This window comes from Perca flavescens, chromosome 3 (genome assembly GCF_004354835.1).
Source record: "Perca flavescens isolate YP-PL-M2 chromosome 3, PFLA_1.0, whole genome shotgun sequence".
Lineage (NCBI taxonomy): Eukaryota > Metazoa > Chordata > Actinopteri > Perciformes > Percidae > Perca > Perca flavescens.
The window spans coordinates 43,098,953-43,122,256 of NC_041333.1; the positions used below are offsets into that span (position 1 = coordinate 43,098,953).

General features: G+C 40.1%; 2 protein-coding genes across 2 annotated transcripts in view; one reads left to right on the forward strand and one right to left on the reverse strand.

Annotated features, from left to right (window-relative positions):
* The window catches only part of LOC114552340 (protein NLRC3-like), a 211,249-nt gene that overhangs the window by 119,634 nt on the left and 68,311 nt on the right, over window positions 1-23,304 (reverse strand). Inside the window, exons 3-4 of the mRNA XM_028573031.1 lie at window positions 21,578-21,724; window positions 21,274-21,293 (exon numbers count right to left, since the gene is read on the reverse strand). Coding sequence (XP_028428832.1) covers window positions 21,274-21,293; window positions 21,578-21,724 — 167 coding nt within the window. The remainder of the gene's footprint in view (window positions 1-21,273; window positions 21,294-21,577; window positions 21,725-23,304) is intronic.
* The window catches only part of LOC114552326 (NACHT, LRR and PYD domains-containing protein 5-like), a 484,575-nt gene that overhangs the window by 71,974 nt on the left and 389,297 nt on the right, over window positions 1-23,304 (forward strand). The window lies entirely within an intron of this gene.

Here is a 23,304-nt window from a genome sequence, read left to right on the forward strand (position 1 = left end):
ACAAAACAGTTACCTCTGCTAACACAACATTTATCAATGCTACCACCACAGCTAACTATGATAACACAACAGCTAACTCTGCTAACACCACAGCTAACCTTGCTAACACCAAAGCTACCTCTGCTAACACAACATCTACCTCTGCTAACACAACATCTACTTCTGCTAACACAACAGTGACCCCTGCTAACACCATAGCTAACTATGCTAACACAACAGCTACATCTGCTAAAACCACAGCTAGCTCTGATAACACAACAGTTACCCCTGCTAACACCATAGCTAACTATGCTAACACAACAGCTAACTCTGCTAACACCACAGCTAACCTTGCTAACCACCAACAGCTCTGCTAACACAACATCTGCTAACACCACAGCTAACTATGTTAACACAACAGCTACCTCTGCTAACACAACATCTACTTATGCTAACACAACAGTTACCCCTGCTAACACCATAGCTAACTAAGCTAACACAACAGCTACATCTGCTAACACCACAGCTAACTATGCCAACACAACAGCGTCCTCTGCTAACACAACATCTATCTATGCTACCACCACAGCTAACTATGATAACACAACAGCTACCTCTGCTAACACCACAGCTACATCTGATAACACAAAATATACCTATGCTAACACCATATCTAACTATGCTAACAAAACAGCTAACTATGCTAACACAACATCTACCTATGCTAACACCAAAGCTAACTCTGCTAACACCACAGCTACCCCTGCTAACACCACAGTTACCTCTGCTAACACAACAGTTACCTATGCTAACACAACAGCTAACTCTGTTAACACCACAGCTAACTATGCTAACAAAACAGCTACATCTGCTAACACCACAGCTACCTCTGATATCACAACAGTTACCCCTGCTAACGCCATAGCTAACTATGCTAACACAACAGCTTCCTCTGCTAACACCATAGCTAACTATGCTAACACAACACGATATCTAACTATGCTAACACAACAGCTAACTCTGCTTACACCATAGCTAACTATGCTAACACAACAGCTAACTCTGCTAACAAAACAGCTAACTATGCTAACACAACAGCCATGTCTGCTAACACAATATCTACATATGCTAACACAATAGCTAACTATGCTAACACAATAGCTAACTATGCTAACACAACAGCTACCTCTGTTAACACAACATCTACCTATGCTAACACCACAGCTAACTATGTTAACACAACAGCTAACACAACAGCTACCTATGCTACCACCACAGCTAACTATGCTAACACAACAGCTACATCTGCTAACACCACACCTACCTCTGATAACGCAACAGTTACCCCTGCTAACACCATAGCTAACTATGCTAACACAACAGCTACCTCTGCTAACACCATAGCTAACTATGCTAACACAACAGCTACCTATGCTAACACAACAGTTACCCCTGCTAACACCATAGCTAACTATGCTAACACAACAGCTACCTCTGCTAACACAACATCTATCTATGCTACCACCACAGCTAACTATGCTAACACAACAGCTACCTCTGCTAACACAACAGCTAAGTCTGCTAACACAACAGCTACCCCTGCTAACAGCAGAGCTAACTATGCTAACACAACAGCTACCTCTGCTAACACAACTGCTAACCCTTCTAACACCACAGCTACCTCCACAGCTAACTATGCTAACACAACAGCTAACTATGCTAACACAACAGCTACCTCTGCTAACACATCTACCTCTGCTAACACAACAGCTACCTCTGCTAACACAACAGCTACCTCTGCTAACACCACAGCTAAGTCTGCTAAAACCACAGCTAACTATGCTAACACCACATCTACCTCTGCTAACACAATTGCTAACCCTGCTAACAACACAGCTACCTCTACTAACACAACAGATTACACTGTTAACACAACAGCTACCTCTGTATGCGTCATTGTACCCAGCACTTCTGGAGATGTTCCTCCGAATGCGTCTCTGTCCCCAGCACATCTCAAACCAAACTGAGGCCCGTGGGCACGGCTGTGTTGGAGCACAATAGACAGACGGTGGCAGAATGCCCCGACACTTAAATTCAACTAACATGTAGGTTAACAGTGAACAATCAGTGTTGGACCTCCAGTCTGTTGAGATGCCTCTCCAAACGCAGAAACCAAGCGCAATCGCACCATAAAACGTTAAGACACGTTAAGAAAAGACCAGTATTTTGCGGTAATCCAATGACATGAAAACAAGTCATCCACAGCGATCAGTAGATCCACAAACAGAGTCCCGGTGTATCCAGCAAGGCCTATACAAGCATCACATTCACCAGTCAGCTCCAAACAGGTGGACGAGGTGAACTTCGCCGTTTAAACAAAGTGGAATAAAACGTATCAAAGTCCAAATCTACACAAAACGCACATTCAATTAGTAAGCTGACAGCAAATGTATATACATGGCATTCAGGCAACCTTTATTGTAACGTTGGCACGGTAACATGTCCCGACTAGTGCAACAAATTATTGTTTTTTGTGTCCTGCATATTCGTCGACAATGGTCTCAGGTGAGAGGCAGAGCCCTGAAAAAATATTATTTTTACTAAAGCAGTATATGAAACCAGATGTATTACCTATCACCATTTAATTGTTTTGTGTTTTTAAAGTATTTATAAAATATCTGGTTATGTCAGAATTAATTATTCCACTCATTTTTGAAACAATGCAATTACCCGTTTCAGCTACCAGGGGGTCAGTGCTCCCCCTGGCCCCCCGCAAACTCCGTGCATGCTTCTACTACTACTTCTACTACTACTTCTAATACTACTACTACTTACTAACTAACTAACTACAATATTCTGCTGCTATTAATAATCCCTCTGCTGCTTGTACATACAAATTAAAATCCATGTAAAACAAACTAAACCGGAATTAAATGAAAGAGAAGTCAGAAGAAATCTGAGTTGTCCCGTGTGTCCTTCAGTCCTTGAAGAGGCCTTTTTCAAGTTTGGGCAAAGAGCTGAAGTGTGAACCATACATAACTTGACAATTGTTATACTACAGCAATTAAATCCCCTTTGATTAACCTCACCATGACACTAGGACATTACTGCATGGAATAACGTGATTTAACACAAGGCTCAACACCTAGAGACACCTAATACACTACTCAGTGGCGCAAAAAGTGGGTATGCGCTATATGCGGCGCATAGGGGGCGCACCACCATGGGGGCGCCAAAGCGATGGTAAAAAAAAAAATAATATTTACAAATTATTTTTTGGTATTTTCTATATGTAGCTGCTTTTGTGTGTTTCTAAATCATTTCTGCATTTCCTCAATGTTATTATATTACATTGTAGAGGACTAACAGGCTTGAGCCCTATCTCATAAGATTCATCATAGAATGTTGACATACTGTAGAAGAGGGAGTGGGGGGGCACTCCCTACTATGGCCACGCCAAGTAGGGTCTTGGCGTGGCCATAGTAGGATTCGTAAAGTCGCGAATAGTGGCGCCGTGAGCGCTGAGCAAGCAGGTACAGTAGTGAGTTGTCGTCTGTGGAAAAAGATGGATGAAGCAAAACAGCTGTCGGGGGCTAAAAGAAGAAAAAGAAAGAGGGAAAAGGAGATAGCATGTCAAGGGATGCAACAGCAGTTAAATACATGGATGGTGAAAGGCAACAGGTAGGATTTAAAGTGGGACGTTTGTGCTTGGAGGCAAATAAAATGCTAACACTGGGAATGTAGCAGCCAAATATTCATGTTAACAGACTAGCTAGCGTTAGCTAACACTGGGAATGTAGCAGCCAAATATTCATGTTAACAGACTAGCTAGCGTTAGCTAACACTGGGAATGTAGCAGCCAAATATTCATGTTAACAGACTAGCTAGCGTTAGCATTCATGTTAACAGACTAACAGCTAACACTGGGAATGTAGCAGCCAAATATTCATGTTAACAGACTAGCTAGCTAACACTGGGAATTAGCTAACACTGGGAATGTGTAGCAGCCAAATATTCATGTTAACAGACTAGCTAGCGTTAGCTAACACTGGTTAACAGACTAGAATGGGAATGTAGCAGCCAAATATTCATGTTAACAGACTAGCTAGCGTTAGCTAACACTGGGAATGTAGCAGCCAAATATTCATGTTAACAGACTAGCTAGCGTTAGCTAACACTGGGATGTAGCAGCCAAATATTCATGTTAACAGACTAGCTAGCGTTAGCTAACACTGGGAATGTAACAAATATTCATGTTAACAGACTAGCTAGCAGCTAACACTGGGAATGTAGCAAAATATTCATGTTAACAGACTAGCTAGCTAGCGGGAATTAGCTAACACTGGGAATGTAGCAGCCAAATATTCATGTTAACAGACTAGCTAGCGTTAGCTAACACTGGGAATGTAGCAGCCAAATATTCATGTTAACAGACTAGCTAGCGTTAGCTAACACTGGGAATGTAGCAGCCAAATATTCATGTTAACAGACTAGCTAGCGTTAGCTAACACTGGGAATGAATGTAGCAGCCAAATATTCATGTTAACAGACTAGCTAGCTAACACTGGAATGTAGCAGCCAAATATTCACTAGGGAATTAGCTATTCATGTTAACAGACTAGGGAAACACTGGGAATGTAGCAGCCAAATATTCATGTTAACATGTTAACAGAAATATTCTGTTAGCTAGCTAGCTAACACTGGGAATGTATTCATGCAGCCAAATATTCATGTTAACAGACTAGCTAGCAGACTTAGCTAAACACTGGGAATGTAGCAGCCAAATATTCATGTTAACAGACTAGCTAGCGTTAGCTAACACTGGGAATGTAGCAGCCAAATATTCATGTTAACAGACTAGCTAGCGTTAGCTAACACTGGGAATGTAGCAGCCAAATATTCATGTTAACAGACTAAACACTGGGAATGTAGCAGCCAAATATTCATGTTAACAGACTAGCTAGCGTTAGCTAACACTGGGAATGTAGCAGCCAAATGAGGGTTCAACACTGGGAATAGCTTAGAATATGCAAAACCGAGGTTGCTGAGCTGAAAACTGGTAAAATATAGGGTAGCATGTACAATAAATGACAAGAATCAGGAAAACATAACTAATGCAATAACTTTGGTCAGGCTAGGCCTATAGTTACATCTGTTGGGTGACATGGAAGCTGTAATTACAGAGTCACATCTCTCTCTTTTTAAGGTCTGTGCTAAGTGGCTCTCCATATTTGTACTTTTTTAAACCCAAAATGTGAATGTAATTTCAACAGCAGCACAACCTTACTGCATAATAGTTGTCTTATCTAATACCATCACTAGGCTGATTTAAGAATTGAGTTTAGGCTGCTATATTTAACAGTGAGTTCATTTCATTCAGGTGTGAAGATGGTGGACCAGGAAAGACAGGGGAAGGCAACAGGGAGGTCTAACATTAGGTGGAAGTGTAGGGGGAGCCACTTGATACAGAGACAGAGATGGAAAATATAACAATTAGCCTATGTCTGACAGCAGGGACGTAGTAAACAAATCCGAACGCAAATTTAAACATCATCAACGCTCAAATGCCATCAATGATGATTTATTTATTATAATGAAAATACAGTACAAGTAAAAATGGCCATCAATAATGTGATTGTATATGTATAGTATATATACAGTATATATGTACATATACCATATAATTATTTAAATTTTGGTAGGCCTACAGTGGCTGATATACTTTAAAATAAACCTTAATTATTTAAAGCTCATACATGATGATGTCCGGCACACTTATTTATTTGTTTTTTTGTGGGGGGGCCAAAATTGTTGCTGCACACCCCTCTGACACTGGGTAGTTGCGCCTCTGACACTACTGCAGAGACATGAACACACGCTGACTGAAGCATCACTTTCACGCAGTATGACAGGATGCTGCATCACATATAGTCAAAATGAATGGAATTACCAAAGAAACCAAAAGAAACCCACAACAACCGGTCATATTTACTCATACGGTGACCACAAAGCAATCAAAAACACAAACAACACAATCAGCGATCAACAGGCCTCCCCACAAATTCCAGCCAAGCAGCGGGGGGAGGGGGCTTAACACACACGTCACCACGCACACACAAAGGCACAATAGCCTCTGACACTGCTCAAATCTTTAACACCTAAAGCAAGCAGTAATAGCTATAAAATCATTTCACTAAAATGCTGGAAAATACATTAAATTTACCAAAAGCTGCTCATCATGTGAAGAAAAAGTACATCCACCTTAATTTCATGAACTTTACATCTAAAAATGTAAACAAACTTGCAACGTATACAATATATGAAATGAAATTGATAAATATACACTACAGGTCAAAAGTTTTAGAACAACCCAATTTTTCCAGGTTTTTATTGAAATTCATGCAGTTCAATGTCTTACTGTACTCTGAAATGAAAGAATAGAACAAATGAACGATTTAACGATGGCACTCACGCTTCCTCCTCCATATTTGAGAGTTGATGTCACACACTGAGGAACCATCCTTTCGCCTACTCGACAGCTTACAAAAATCCTGCATGATGAACTGAAGATTTCAAATTTTTGTTCATCAGTCCATAGCACCTTCTTCTAGTCTTCAGTAGTCCATTGAAGATGTTTCTTGGCCCAGGCAAGACTCTCTTTCTTATTCTGACATCTTAGCAATGGCTTTCTTGCTGCACCTCAACCTATCAAACCTGCAGCTCCAAGTCTTCTCTTTCCAGTTGAAACTGAGACTTCTTATTCCGACCACTACTAAGCTGTGCTTGAAGCTGTTGTCCTGTGAGCCGCCTATCACGCAAGCTGTTGACTCTCAGAAACTTGTCTTGGCTTTGGGTCTGCCAGACCTCTTCCTGTCAGAGTCTCCCCCAGTTTCTAAGTGCCTTTTGATGGTGAAGAATACTGTACTCACTGACACCTTGACCTTCTTCACAATTTCTCTGTAGGAAAGACCAACATTCTTAAGTGTTATGATGGTCTGTCTCTCTTCCATTGTTAGTTGCCTTTTTCCCGCCATTTTTATAGCAACACACTACTTTCTGCAGTACAATACTGTTCAAATAATGCTCACGAGGGTACAGCAACCTTACTTTTTTTTTAACCTCAGGCAATTCACCACTTACCGTTGTACCATTTCAAGTTATTCATTGGACTTGAACTGATAAAATTTCAATAAAAAACAAAAAAAATTGGGTTGTTCTAGATCTTTTGACCGGTAGTGTGTATTTATTTATTTTACAAATGAATATATAGGACTTTAATTATAAAAATATAACAATCTCTTGGCCAGCAGAGAAGGCCTTGCTGGCCCTGACGGCCCACCTCTGCTCTATAGATCGAGTCATAACAATGAATATTCTGATTAATAGTGGATGGCCTGTGGGTGAAATAACGTATAAATAATGAAGGAAATATAACTGAACATAGCAGAGAGCAGAACAGACTATGTGTGCATTTACACCTTGTTATCATTAGATCAGTGTCTTGTAGAACAAAATGTATGCACAGTGCAAACAGGATTACGGCTGCCGACGCCACTGCCACACAATCATTTATAGAGACCCAACAATTCCCCCAAGAGAAAGCATTTGGTGCAACAGTGGACCTTTCTCTATAGAGAAACATCAACAGTACATCACTCTCACACACACATACAGTATATTGTGTTTGCACCACAGCGACTAGGAAAGAGTGTTTTGAACTTAGAGTCGGTACTCTTCCAGCACAAGAGGAACTTTGTACAATAATTAGTCTAGACGTCAGTGTACGTCTCTGATCGATCACATGAGCCATGCAGCCCCCGCAACTGACATTTTAAAAACCTAGCTAACTAGTCTGCTAAAAGAGTAGATTAATGCTTCATTCACACACTCTTCCCACATCGTAGAAAGCACATTGCTTTGTGCTAAGCTAGGGTAAACCTGTCCTGGACCTTTCTGTCGAGTTGAAACTGATTTGATCACGGAAAAGAGGAAAAAAGGACTTTTCTTAAAACCACGGACAGTTCCTTTAACATTCAGAGATTTGTCCCAACTACATCAATTTTTAACAAAAGGGAGTTATCAGTTTAGTTCCTGGAGATGATCTCCTTTAAAACGTGCTACACAAATATCTCCTTTTTGTTCATCAGTCTGTGTACCTGAGAGTGTCCAGTCTCCAGAGAGGATCCTTCAGTCCCTCTGACAGTAGCTTCACTCCTGAGTCTCCTGGATGATTGTAGCTCAGGTCCAGCTCTCTCAGATGGGAGGGGTTGGAGCTCAGAGCTGAGACCAGAGAAGAACAGCCTTCCTCTGAGATCAGACAGCCTGACAGACTGCAAATACATAGAACAACACACAGGAACCCTCTGTCAACATGTGGAGCTATGTTTGTTTTGTTTGTTTTTTGTCCAGGTACATTTTGGTCCAGATTTAGAATACACATTTAAAATCATCCGTTCTATTTAATTATTTAACAACAAAAGTTAACAATGAAAACTCCTCATGGAAAGTAACTCTGAGTCTAGAAATTTATAAATATATAATTAATAAGTACTGCTGAAGATTATCGAATTAGCCGACACAAAGCTACATGTCAGCTGTTTTATCATCTAAAGTTAATCAGAGTTTAAATGGATATCAGTTGAATGGGTTAACGACTCCTGACCTGAGAGTCTCCAGTCTGCAGTGTGGACTCTTCAGTCCATCAGAGATCAGCTTCCCTCCTGAATCATGCAGGTTGTTGTTACTCAGGTCCAGCTCTCTCAGACTAGAGGACTGGGAGCTGAGAACTGAGGACAGAGCTCCACAGCTTCTGTCTGACAGGTTACAGGCACTTAGTCTGGAGAGATGACCGGAAACAAGACAGATAATACTTGTGTTTAAATGTTGAGTCTGGACTTTTGGTATATTTAATATATTAAACCCCTTTTCTGTTTAAATCCTTTCTGTTTTATTCTAAACAAGTTGTAGATAACTAATCAAGACTGAATCATGAATCAAACTCACATGATATTAAAACATAAATGATTTCTGGATCCCAGCCACAGTTCATATGTGATTTTTTATGAAGTGATTCTAACTCAGAATGATATACTTTGGAAGCATTCACATTTCTTTATGTTTCCAAAGTATTTTTCAATACTGTATTTTCAAAAATTATTGTTCTTGACCTGACCTGAGATTCTCCAGTCTGCAGTGTGGACTCTTCAGTCCATCAGAGATCAGCTTCCCTCCTGAATCGTGCAGGTTGTTGTTACTCAGGTCCAGCTCTCTCAGACTAGAGGACTGGGAGCTGAGAACTGAGGACAGAGCTTCACAGCTTCTCTCTGACTGGTTACAGCCACTCAGTCTGGAGAGACAACAGGAAGGAAACACGTTAGTACATTTAACTCCTGATGAAAGATAGAGTATTTATTGATGAATGAATCACACTTCCAGAGCTTTTTTTGGAAGGGCGGTAATGAATAAGACAGATAACGATTGTGTTTAAATGTTAAGTCTGGACTTTTGGTGATAGAGAATATAAAATCCATTTTCTAAACAAGTTGGAAACATTAACGTATTGTGACTGAATGAGGAGTAACAATGTAGCCAGTATTTATATTCACTTAAGATTTAAAAAAGAATTAGTTTCTCAATCTCAGCCATAGTTCATACTTTGTGCATTATGACATGTTATAAATAAGAACACTATGCTTTGGAAACATTCAAAGATTTTCGAATAATTACATTTTAAATCCTAAAATGAGACGGTCAGTTTAAATTGAATAAAGCTTAAAGTTTAGAGAAAAATCATGTAAGACAAATAATGATTGTGTTTATATGTTGAGTCTGGACTTTTGGTGATACAGTATATGAAATCCCTTCTCAGCATGTCTGCTGCTCTACTTTAAACAAGTTGGAAAATGATCATTAATCATAATGGAATTAAGCAATATTACACGAGAGAGTTTGATTTAATGTCCTTGTTGGCACAACAGTGGTGCATCTAAGACCGAGGCGCCAGCACCGAGGTTCGTAAGAATGACTGAAGTGATAATCAAACCCTCTCGTGTAATAAAGCGATCATACAACAACGGTTACCAACTAAATAAAAGTTATAATCAAACTGTATTCATATTGTGGGGCAATGCACTCTCAAAATAAAGAAAAGCAACAGAGAGGATTTGTAGTCCCTCCCTGTTGAATGTTAGTCAGCCAGTCATCTTAAGGTAACGTTAGCTTTGTAATGGTAGAGATCATGGAATTTTCCAAACAACTAGCGCACATATAAACACCAAACTGCTTGGCTAACTTAATCTGGTTATAACTATATCTACTTAAAGAAATATATTTTTCATGGATAGATTTAGCTACTATATGTTCGCAAACAGCTGATTTGATCCCAACAGCTGATTTCAAACAGCTTTTTCAGTCAGGGCTTCTCTTGAATGGAACCTCATTCCAACTTACAATGAATTTAACCTAAAGAAGTGGCTAACAGGTAATCAGGACTGTCAACGTTACATGTAGACACTACATCTTGCTGCTATCTTGTTTTTCCTGTCCTGCCTGTTTGTACCACTTGTGCTATGCCTATGAGGTTGTCTGTTACATGGACTGAACGTTGGCTTGTGTGTGTATGTGTGGGTTGGTGTTGATAATGACTAGAGGTCGACCGATAGTGGATTTTACCGATACCGATAGCTAGGTTGGGCCGTATTTGCCGATAACCAATTAATTGACCTATAGTATTTAGAATTGATACTGGATAAATCAGTTGACCTGGGACACCAGTTGCTGCCGATGAGCCCTCTGGAGGTGTCGTGGGCCTATCATTGAAACACCAGTGAAGGAGGGTGACCACCTGATGACCCCAATGAAGCTATAAACCCCCATTCTCATCCCATTCAACCAGGCCTGTCACCACCACAGCGAGGAAACCACTCTGATGGATACATTGTCACCACTCATACCTCAGGTTCTCAACAGGGGATTGTTTCACCTAGTCCTAAAAACATAACTGATTGTTCATCAGACGTGACAAAAAAAAGCATGTGGGCAGGCCAAGGAAAAAAAACATTAGCTAACATACAGAATCACATTAAAATGGTAATTTCAGCATTAAAATAGAATTGATAGTTTTACTATTCAAATTATATTTGACTTTCGGAATTTGTTCCAACAGCCCTAGTGAGTTATACACTGTATGTGAGCACAATACATGAACTGACCTCAGAGTCTCCAGTCTACAGTTCGGACTCTGCAGTCCAGCACACAGACACTCCACTGCTGAACCCTCCAGGTTGTTCAGGTCCAGCTCTCTCAGGTGGGAGGGGTTGGACTTCAGCGCTGAGGCCACGACTTCAAAGTCAGTGTCAGAGAGTTCACAGTTAACAATCCTGTGATGACAGATAATAAACAACATTTAAAGAATAATCAAATCTGAAACTTTTATTCTTAAAAAACAGACTATCACATTTCATCAAAAAGCACATTCACAAAGGTCTGATGTTAGATTCAGATATGTTGAGGTGAGAGGTCATGGGACCCCTTTCAAAAATGGCCATGCCATACAGACAGAGATCCATTCTGGATTTATTTTGTATTAAAAAATTAAGACTGCAGACTTGCATCTATAGTATAACTACAACTCACTTCTCCTCTGAGCTTGAGGAAGATAAAATCCCACCACTGAGGTGAACCTGCTGAGCTCTCCTTCACTGGCAGAACGAACCTGGAGGTCGTCCCAGCAGCTGACTGTGTGATCAGCTGATGTCTCAGTAAATCAGGAGATAAATTCACACATTCAATAAAGAACCATGGCGCTAATGTCTGCTGCTATTTTCTCTGCCCATCTTGCCTTCAGTGTTACTGAAAAGTAAAAGAAAGGCGTTTTCTGACAGTTTGAATTTTAGGGTGACCAGAAATGGGACAATCTTTAAAAATCTTGTCCCATATCAAAAGATGCTCATTGTTGGAAACTAAACAATGTAAAGTTGCAGCTTTTATTTATCGAGGATGGAGATGTTTTTGTGACCTCCCCCCCACATCCTCTCTCTCATCAAACAATGATTATAGATATTAGGGCTGGGTATCGCCTGTAATTTCCTGATAGATCTGATTCCGATTCACAATTTCAATGTTTATTTAGAATATTTCAGTTGTAAAACTAATTTATCTTGGATATGAAAGAGATGATACAGTTGTATAAGGTTCCCTCTAACCTGCTGCATAGAGACAGAGCGCATCGTTTCATACTCTGAAAGCCACGCCCACCGGAGGGGAACTCTCCTCTTCTATCTGTAAGTTAAGCTAACTAATGTCGGACTATCGTTAGGTTGGTGTGATGATGCTGTGGGATCCTAAAGTCTTCCCATTCTCTCCGCTGATTCATCACGTCTTTATCCACTTTTTTCTTCAAAAAAGCTCAGTTTTTAAGGTCAGCAGCTTATGAAAACGTAACTTCTGGTGTATTAAGCCTTTTGGTAGTGAATATCACCACAGAGCAGCTTTAAGACATGTTTCTGTTGTTTTCTAGCAGACGGAACAAAGAGGAGGAAACCTTCACACAATACAAGTCAACAGAGCAGAGAGATGTTTTCCCCTCCGATGGGACTAGCCTCTATCTCTACTATTAAAGTCTTAATGTTTACATCAAGAATTTACCCCAAAGCAGTTACATTAAAGGGTAACTACCGTTTCTTTTTCAACCTTGGTCCGGTATTGAGCGAGATCGCAATGACAGGCTGGCGCTAATCAAGCTACAATGTAACCTAATGGGGCAATGTTGAACCTTATTTTCTGTCCAATGAAAGTGATTCCACATTGTCAAAATCATTTAAATATTGAGCCATTGCACTGAAAATCTTTTAGATAACAGGAGCCTATGATTTCTGTATCCTACTCCGTAACAACAGACTACCTGAACACCTGTTTCTCGTCTCGTGTTTCACTCTCCACACCACTGTCTTCAGTCAAGAAGTCGAGTCCTGAGATCTATAATGTTGTCAGACACTTTTAGCAACAATCTCAGCCTGTCAGTAGCAAAAAAGAATCACGTTTATTGGACAAAAAGCAAGGCTTCACAATTGCCCCATTAGGTTACATAGTAGCTCGGTTCACACCGGCTCGTCATTGTGATCTCCCTAAATACTGGACCAAATTCAAAGATCTTTGGTCATATTAGTCTATTAGACACAAATGCATGGGCAAACAGGGGCAAGGTTGAAAAAACTGTAGCTAACCTTTAATGTATTTTTCATTCAATTCAAATCAATTTTATTTATAGCATCAAATCATAACAAGAGTTGTATTGAATGTAATCAATAACTGACCGTAAAATCAAATTAATTCAGTACAATTCAAAAACTTGTTGACAATATTTATTGTCACGTAACATAGAACTGAACATATATGTATGACTGTAGATATGTAAATGTTCTCCCATTAACTAAATAAAACTAGGGCTGCCTTTCAAAATGAGAGAAAATAAATAAAATGTGAAAATTGTGCATTTTTAAAAAAAGTGCTTAACTTCAGAAAAATAATCTAAAGGGAGGAAAAGTTTGAATTTCCCCTTTTCTGTCTCAACCAATTTTACAAATAATAAATCTCAGCAGATCTTAACAATTGTAGAGTTTTAGAGTATCACTTTCTTCCCCTCATATCTCACTCCACCATGTTTTTGCTCAGTGAGAGAATTGAGCTTGCCAGGATTTTAAACCTGGGCTTGAATGGAGTCAGGGCCATTCTCATACACATGTGAAAGTGCTCATTGGTGAGCCTGGAACGATATTTAGTTTTAATTATGTTCATTGTGGAGAAAGCTGCCTCGCAGTTGTATGTGGAGCCAAACATGGTCAAGATGTATAGGGCTACTTTCCTCAGACCTGGGAAGGCAGTCTCAGGGACCATTTGGAGCCAGAAAGTGGAAGGGTCAGTTCTTTCAAACTGCTCTTTCAGGGCCACATCTGCTTGAAGATCAACCAATTGCATCTGGAGAGACCCAGCATTTACCCATTTAAAGGGCTGTGTGACTTCCTCTGAGAAGCCCCTGACATCTGTGATCAGAAATGGGTTCTGAATGAACATGTGAGCTGCTCTCCAAAGCTGAAGCTGTCAAAATGGTTGCTGAAGTTTACAATCAGCTTATCAATAAAATCAACAAAAGAAGACAAATCTCTCTGTCCCTGAACCTGTTCCTGCACTGCTGGGAAGTGTCCACAGTCTCCCTGCAGGTCTTCCTTGAACACTTCAAGTTTCCTCTGAAAGGAGTGAACAGCTGTCATCAGTTCACAAATAGAATTGTCCTTGCCCTGTAGCCTCAAATTCAGTTCATTCAGATAGGATGTGATATCAACCAAAAAGGCCACATTATCCATCCATTTCTCATTTTCTAAAAAGAGAGAAAACTATGTTGCCTTCTGACTGCTTAGCTCTGCCAAAAAAGATGCTAAATCCCTCCTGATGGACCAAAAGCGCTCTAGCACCCTGCCTTTGCTGAGCCATCTCACATTGTTGTGCAGCAAAGGTCATCAGCATTGGCATCAACTTCTCTGAGGAATTCCCTAAGCATGCGACGCTGGTAGGAAGAGGATGCCCTGAGAAAACTTATCATTTTCATCATTGTATTCATCACCTCAGCATGCTCATCTGACAGGGAGGCACAGAGGACAGATTGAGGAATGATGCAATGGTAAGATAAAAGCTCAGGATTGTCCCCTTTCAGTCTTGCTACAGCTCCTTTTTCTTCCCTATCATAGAAGGGGCTCCATCTGTGGTTATTGAAACCACTTGTTTTGGCTCTATTCCTCTTTTTGTTACCATCTCCTTAATGGCCAGGTAGATATCCTCTCCTCTTGTACTGGTCTGAAGGGGAGTGACACCTATCAAGTCTTCACAGGATGTTTTCTGGTCTGTGTTGAAAAACCTGGCATACTCTAACAGCTGAGCATTGTCCCATATGTCAGTGGACTCATCCACAGCTAAGCCTACACATGGGGCCTTATGCATGGCTTCATCTAGCTGGGTTAGCACATCCTGACTTCATATTTCACTTTTCTTTGTGGCAGATGATGCTGACATGGGAATTTACTTTATTTTATCACAAAGCTCATTTTTTTCTTTTCCCTCAAGTAGTGTTTCAGCTACTGCACTCATGCATTCTTTGACAACCCCTCCATCTGTAAATGGCTTTTTGTGTTTACCCAAAATCCAAGAAACTCTGAGGGAACACTGAGGACCAGGTTGCTGGGCAGTGGATGTGTGGCTCAGGATCCTGGTGGACTGGTCATATTGGGCTCTGAGACTACTTAGTTTCTGTGATCTCAATTCAGATTTGAGTGGTTATGTTTGTTCAAAACCTTTATGTTTTGTCTCATAATGGCGTTTCACATTGGCACCTTTAATAAGAGCCACAGTTTCTGCACATATGAGACACACTGGTTTAGTGCTCCCATTGGGAAGTATGAACAGAAAGGAGTCTGTCCATTCTGGATTAAATGCTCTGTTTTCACTCTCCACTTTTCTTTCTTTGGAGAGTGACATTTGTTCCTTATTTTTCTCTAACTGTTACTCTTTTTCTTCCTCACTCATCTGTATCTCTCCCTTTCTCCGACTGCCAATAGAAACTGAAAAAAAGTATCTGAAGGATGCAGATGGCTCCCTGTTTGTTACCTGCTTTGTGTCCCATATGTTTGACACCACAAACATAAAAACCACATCAATGCGTTCGCCAGACTTTTATCTTTCTGGTGATCATAATATTTTGTCGTTTGGACACACGGTTTTTGAAATACAGAACAAACTTCAGAGGATTAATTATCATTACATGGATATGTTTGACCCATGGAAGACACCATAGCAACAAGTTCACACCCTCACACACCTCCTCTTTACTGTCGGCCATGTTGTCCTCTCTTTACAGGAAAGCAGAGTAAAGGTAGCTCAGATAAGCTGTTACTAACGATATTAACTATATACCTGTGGTGTCGATGGCCTTTACTCAAGCAGTGTTGAATCACTTTAGCAACACATACTGCCACAGGAGAAGAAGAAAAGGAGAGGACAAGAAAACTTAAAACCACATCACTGCGTTGTCCAGACTTTTATCTCTATTGTGATGATGAGAGGAGGAGGAAGGAAGGAAGGAGAAGTGTTATTTCTCAGCTAACATGATGTAATGATGGACTAACTGACCAACTGACTGACTCCTAACTGACTTCAGACCTAATCACCAAAAGCTGTTTTTCACCAGACTCCATGTAAATAAACAGTCATTTAAGCATCATAAAACACACTACATTAAAAGTCGACAGAAACCAAATAAAGCTATTAAAAGACGTTTTTGGTTTAGCGCTAGCTACTTAATAGCTGTTTCTGGTAAACATAAAGGTCTTAAATAGGTTTTAAAAAGGTACATCTCTGAAGGGTTAAGACACTTAATGATTCAATGTTAAAACAGGCTCACGTCGCTGAACCCACCAGACTCCATGTAAATAATCAGTACTTTAAGCATCGTAAAACATACTTCATTCAAAGTCGACAGAAACAAAATAAAGCTATGAAAAGCCGTTTTTGGTCTTCTCTACACTTTTCCAACCATCACAACTCTAGTGTTGGTTGAAATAAACACATAGTTTACCGATTTACATGTGAAAATGTGTTGGCTCTATTCACGCTAAAAGTACTATTTTTTAAATGGAGTCTGGTGTGTTTAGCGCTAGCTACTTAATAGCTGTTTCTGGTAAACATAAAGGTCTTAAATAGGTTTTAAAACGGTATATCTCTAAAAGGTCAAGACAATTAACACTTCACCATTAAAACAACACTGTATGTATTTAAAATTTAAGCAAATCATATATATATATATGTACTGCTGAGGCTTGTGTCGGTAAACCCACCAGACTCCATGTAAATAATCAGTACTTTAAGCATCGTAAAACACACTTCATTAAAAGTCGACAGAAACAAAATAAAACTATAAAAAGACGTTTTTGGTCTTCTCTACACTTTTCCAACCATCCCAACTCTAGTTTTGGTTGAAATAAACACATAAGTTACCGAGTTACATGTGCAAATGTGTTGGCTCTATTCACGCTAAAAGTACTATTTTTTTAATGGAGCCTTGTGGGTTTAGCGCTAGCTTCTTCATAGCTGTTTCTGGTAAACATAAAGGTCTTAAATAGGTTTTAAAAAGGTACATCTCTGAAGGGTTAAGACACTTAATGATTCAGTGTTAAAACAGGCTCACGTCGCTGAACCCACCAGACTCCATGTAAATAATCAGTACTTTAAGCATCGTAAAACATACTTCATTCAAAGTCGACAGAAAACAAATAAAGCTATGAAAAGGTTTTTCCCACCATCAAAACTCTAGTGTTCGTTGAAATAAAAACATAGGTTACCAATTTACATGTGAAAATATATGTTGTCTCTATGCTCGCTAAAAGTACTATTTTTAAATGGAGTCTGGTGTGTTTAGCGCTACTTCACCTGTTTCTGGTAAACAGAAAGGTCTTAAATAGGTTTTAAAAAGTATAGCTCTAAAAGGTTAAGATAATTAACACTTCACCATTAAATCAACACTGTATGTATTATTATATATATATATATATATATATATATTGAATTGCTGAGGCTTGTGTCGCTAAACCCATCAGACTCCATTTAAATAATCAGTACTTTAAGCATCCTAAATCCATCAAACTCGTATTCGTTTTCTCTCTCTCTCTCTGTGACATTGTGACATATGTATCTACTTAACTAGTGTTATTGAGATGTGCACCAAGTAGTAGGCACACTGTAAAAATTTCTTCCGGATTTTTCTAGTTTCATATATTATACAGACAGAAACCCATTGTGGATTTTATCTATCCATATTGGATCATTCAAATGAAAATCTATTTAAATCAGAAAAATCTATTATTTAAACCAGCCCTGATAGATATTGTTATGAAATGTGAAAATGAACTTCCCTAAAATGAAATAGTTCAGAATCTGCTCATAAAAATATGATAAAAATAACTTACTGAAAGTTATTATGAAAAAGCTTAAACTTCATGTGATGTTAGTTCAGCAGATCACAAATAATAAATGTCTGTTTGTATATAAAATAGACCCATTATAGAAACACACTGCTGACTCTGTATACACTGTAAAAAGGCTGTCTGTTGTGATTAAATGATGACAGAAGATACTTTAGATACAAACACAAAGATCATCATCGTCTCATTCTCACAGCGTTTGAGACAACAAAGACATTTGCAGAGTAACATGTAGAATTATTTACAATAAGCTGGTTTATCTTTTATAGTGTGTAAGTTGTATATTGTTCATGTGTGTAAAGTCTGTATGTTTACTCTAATACTGATGGTCTCAGCTTCACACTGATTTAAAATGATAATCACATCTGGACTTACCGAGCCTTTCTGCAGTTCCTCACAGCTGGAATCAGTCTCCGTCGTCCCTCCTCTGATGTGTTGTACTTCTCCAGGTCCAACTCATCCAGAACCTCCTCTGACATCTGCAGCATGTAGGCCAGAGCTGAGCAGTGGATCTCAGAGAGTTCCTTCTCTGATCTGTTCTCTGACTTCAGGAACTCTTGGATCTCCTGATGGACTGAGTGGTCCTTCATCTCCGTCAGACAGTGGAAGATGTTGATGCTTCTGTCAGGAGAGATCCCATAACTGTTCATCTCATCACTGTTCATCTCCTTCAGGTTGTTGATGGCTCTCTGGATGATTTCTGGACTGTTGTCTGTCTGACCCAGCAGGCCTCCTAAGAGTCTCTGGTTGGACTCCAGAGAGAGGCCATGAAGGAAGCGCACAAACAGGTCCAGGTGGCCATTTTTACTTTCAAGGGATTTCTCCATGGCTCTCTTCAGGAAGTCATCCAGGGATGGGTAATGATCATTGTCCCAACGAACACGATAATCTCCTCCCAGGAAGTCCTCCAGTACCTGTGTGTTCCTGTTGGTGTAACAGTGGAACAGGTAGACTGCAGCCAGAAACTCCTGAACACTCAGATGAACGAAGCAGTAGACTGTTTTCTGGAAGATCACACTCTCTCTTTTGAAGATCTCTGAACAAACTCCTGAGTACAGCGAGGCCTCTGTGACATCCAGACCACAGCGCTCCAGGTCTTCTTGGTAGAACATGATGTTTCCTTTCTCCAGCTCTTCAAACGCCAGCCTCCCCAGCTTCAGAAGAACTTCCCCGTCAGCCTCCGTCAGCTCCTGTGGACTCGTCTCATGTCCCTCAGCATACTTGAGCTTCTTCCTCTTTGTCTGAACCAGCAGGAAGTGTGAGTACATGTCAGTCAGGGTCTTGGGCAGCTCTCCTCTCTGGTCTGTAGTCAACATGTGGTCCAGAACTGTAGCAGTGATCCAGCAGAAGACTGGGATCAGACACATGATGTGGAGGCTCCTGGAGGTCTTGATGTGGGAGATGATTCTGCTGGACAGCTCTTCATCACTGACTCTCTTCCTGAAGTACTCCTCCTTCTGGGCATCAGTGAAGCCCTGTACTTCTGTTACCCTGTCAACACACGCAGGAGGGATCTGATTGGCTGCTGCAGGTCGGGAAGTTATCCAGACGAGAGCCGAGGGAAGCAGCTTCCCCTGGATGAGGTTTGTCAACAGCACGTTGACTGATGACTTCTGTGTGACATCAGAAACAGCCTCATTGTTGTTGAAATCCAGGTAAAGTCTGCTTTCATCCAGGCCATCAAAGATGAAGAGAAGTTTAGAGCCAGCGAGCTGCTCTGCTGGGACCTCCTGTAATGTTGGATGGAAAACACGGAGCAGCTCCAGAAGACTGTACTGCTCATCTCTGATCAAGTTCAGCTCCCTGAAGGAAAGAGGAATCACCAGACTGATATCTTGGTTCTCCAAACCCTCGGCCCAGTCCAGACAGAACTTCTGCACTGAGAAGGTTTTTCCAACGCCAGCGACGCCGCTCGTCAGAACCACTCTGATGTGTTTCTGTTGGCCAGGTGAGGCTTTAAAGATGTCACAGCACTTGATTGGAGAGTCATGGAGGGTCTTCTTCTTGGAAGCTGTCTCGAGCTGCCTCACCTCATGTTGGGTATTAACCTCTTCACTCTGTCCCTCTATGAGGTAGAGGAGAGTGTAGATCCTGTTGAGGAGGGTTCTACTTCCTGTTTCAGCTCCTTCAGTCACACGTTCAAATGTCCCCTTCAGCCTGATCTTATGTTTCTGATGACCAACATTCACTAAAAAAAGGACAAAGGTGAGAGACAGAACAAGAAAGAGAAAAGATGATAATCTGATTATTTTTTTATTACCAATATGAAAACAATCCAGTTAAATTTCAGATGGACGTAAACTGTAACAATATTCATGTTAAATATCTTCACTAGTGCAGCATGATATATAAGGAAAATACATGTTATGCTATAACTTTGTAGAATGATATATATATATATATATATATATATATATACGATAATCACACAAACATGAAGTGTTGTCAGTTCTGCTGCTTTCAGGATTCTGCTAAAATACAACAACGCTTGTTGAGTTAAAAACAAATGAAAGGAAATGATTTCCAACTTTCTTTTATTAAAAAAATTGAAATAAATATTAAAAGACAAAAAAGAATGACTTAAATTAGAAAGTTACTTAAATTATCGTTGTAATTAACACAATAAAATCTGAGCATCTTTCTTGATGTGTATATTGCATTAGTTAACACTAATCAACGATAATAAATGATATGTTGTGCAGCCCTAGTCTGTGCTGTCTGACTCAACACATGTCTCAGTATTACAACAACCAGTGGTGTGTTCAGACATGAAGACATCAGCAGACAGATGGACAGACTTACTTTGGTCAGAGCTGCTCTGATTGGCTGTCTGCAGTCCAGCTCTGGTTCTGGATCTGGACGGCTGCTCCTCCTCAGAAACATCACTCCTCTTCCTCTCTCTGTGAAAACATTTCTTCATCACTAAAATGATAGAGGCTGTTGTTTTATTTTGAGAAATTAAACACCACAGTTTATGCACATTTTAGATTTTAAATAGTTAAAAAAACTCTTTACAGTAACTTCAACATTCAGCTTTAAAAGCCAGAAGAGATCCATCTGAGTTAGAAACAGTATCTGAACTAATAGTTCTGCATCATGAATATTAATCTTTCATCAGAACATTTAGTCTTCATCTTCATCAGGTCAGCTGACAGTAAAACAGTCTCTTACTTTGTGTCTGAGGGTCCAGGTTCATTACTGAAGTTTGGAGGAAGATCTTTGGACCGATCACTCTTCATAGACAGACAGCCAGATACTACAGACTCTGCTCTCTGTCTGTTGTCCTCAACTCTGCAAACACCAACAGCTTTTTATTCATATTGCTTCAATCTTTGATAAATGCTCTTTTTTTAGCCCTTTATGAAGCTCTAAACACACAACCTGCTGCTACTGTCAATAATTAGGAGGATTTAAAGTGTGTATTAGTCCTCTTAGATTAGATTAGAGAGTTTTTCTGGGTCACTGACAGCTGTCACAGATACAAAGAGGAAGATGAACAAATGTGTGAATGTGTAACAACAACAACGTGACATTGGCAACTGATTCATAAAATGAGTTAGTATCAGTGGTCTTACTTTGTGTCTGAGGGTCCAGGTTCATTACTGAAGTCTGGAGGAGGATCTTTGGACCAGTCACTCTTCATAGACAGACAGCCAGATACTACAGACTCTGCTCCATCCTCCTCTTCCTCCAAACCACTCATCTTCTGATCTGAAGTCAGTCTGAGAGGTCAAACAGGAACACTGACTGTGAGCTCACAACATTTAAAAGAAATCAAGTTTGTTCAGGAGTCAAAAACAGGAAGCAACGATCAGGAAGTAACACACACACAGAGTATACAGTAGGATATAAAACCAGCCAGCACTCAGTCAGTTGTCATGGAGGGAATCATGAAATAGAGAATTTAAAAAGCTATAAGACAGATTCCATAAGGCCCTACATGAAGTCAGAGCTGAAAGCTAACAGTAACATAATAAATGTTGGATTAACACTCACCCTGCCTCAGCCTTCAGACACACACACACAGTCACACACACACACACACACACACACACACACACACACACACACACACACACACACACACACACACACACACACACACACACACACACACAGTCAAAGCCAGCCCGAGGCATAAGTGAACTAAGCAGCTGCGGGGGGCCCGCTGTCGAGTATTGTTTTTTTCTCCTTAACATTTGCCGACAGTCCCATCTGAACAAATTTAGGTATTGCCCTTCTCCAGCCCTGCTCCAGCTGACAATCCCAAAAATACACCAGAATACAGGAAATCACATCTACCAAATTTAATTTTGGGGGGGACCCCCAGACCCCCCCTCACCGTTTGCACCCACTTTTGCAGTAATTAGTAGGGGGGGAGGGTCCTTAAGGTCCCTTAAATGTCACTTTTTGAGGTTTTCTTAGTCTTAAAGCCCATGTTGCAGGTTAACCACCACTGTTGATTAATAGGTACATACAGTATAGCATTCAATATATGTATCTGTTATGGTTTCAGTGTTTTGCTTTGCATTTTGTTCCATTTCTGTTACCTGTTGTTTCTGTTGTCTGTATTCTGTTTTGTAGATTTCTGTTTAGTTATTTCCCTGTTTATTGTGTTTATCCTCTCTTGACTGTGTTCTGTGTTGTGTCAAGTTTCTGTGTTTAGTTGATCTCATGTTTTCCATCTGTTGTTCCTGTTTCCTGTTTTATTTTGATAGTCTGGTTTTCTGTCTTGTCTTGTCCACTTTACTTCCTGCGTTTTCCCACCTTTGTTGATTGTCCTGCCCCGCCCTAATGTGTTTCACCTGCCATATCACCTGTATCTCATTCGTTCGTTACCTCATGTATTAAACATCTGTGAATCCCTTTGTGTCTTGTCAGATTGTTTTGTATCCATGTCCTTGTGTTCCAGCGTGTCTTTCAGTTTGCTCCTATTCCTGTGTGTTGCCATCAGTCTGTTGTTCATTGTTCGCCTGTTGCTTTTGTTTTTCCAGTCTCTGTACTGCCGCTTTTTGTTTAGTTAAATCCCTAAGTTCTACCATCTCCTGCTTGCCTGCCTCAACCTGCGTTTGGGTCCTTTATCTTCACTCCACCATAACAATATCATTGTTAAAAATGTCTCCAAATAGTGTTAAAGGTCAGTTTTTGTCAGATTTTTGTCGTTTTTGGTATTAGTGTTTTTTTTTAAACACAAGTCGGTGATGACGTCACCAGGGGCGGAGCCAGACGATATAAACATTCGGGGCTTAGCCCAAACCTAGGGGGTCCGGGGGCATGCTCCCCCGGTGGAGATTCTTTTCTA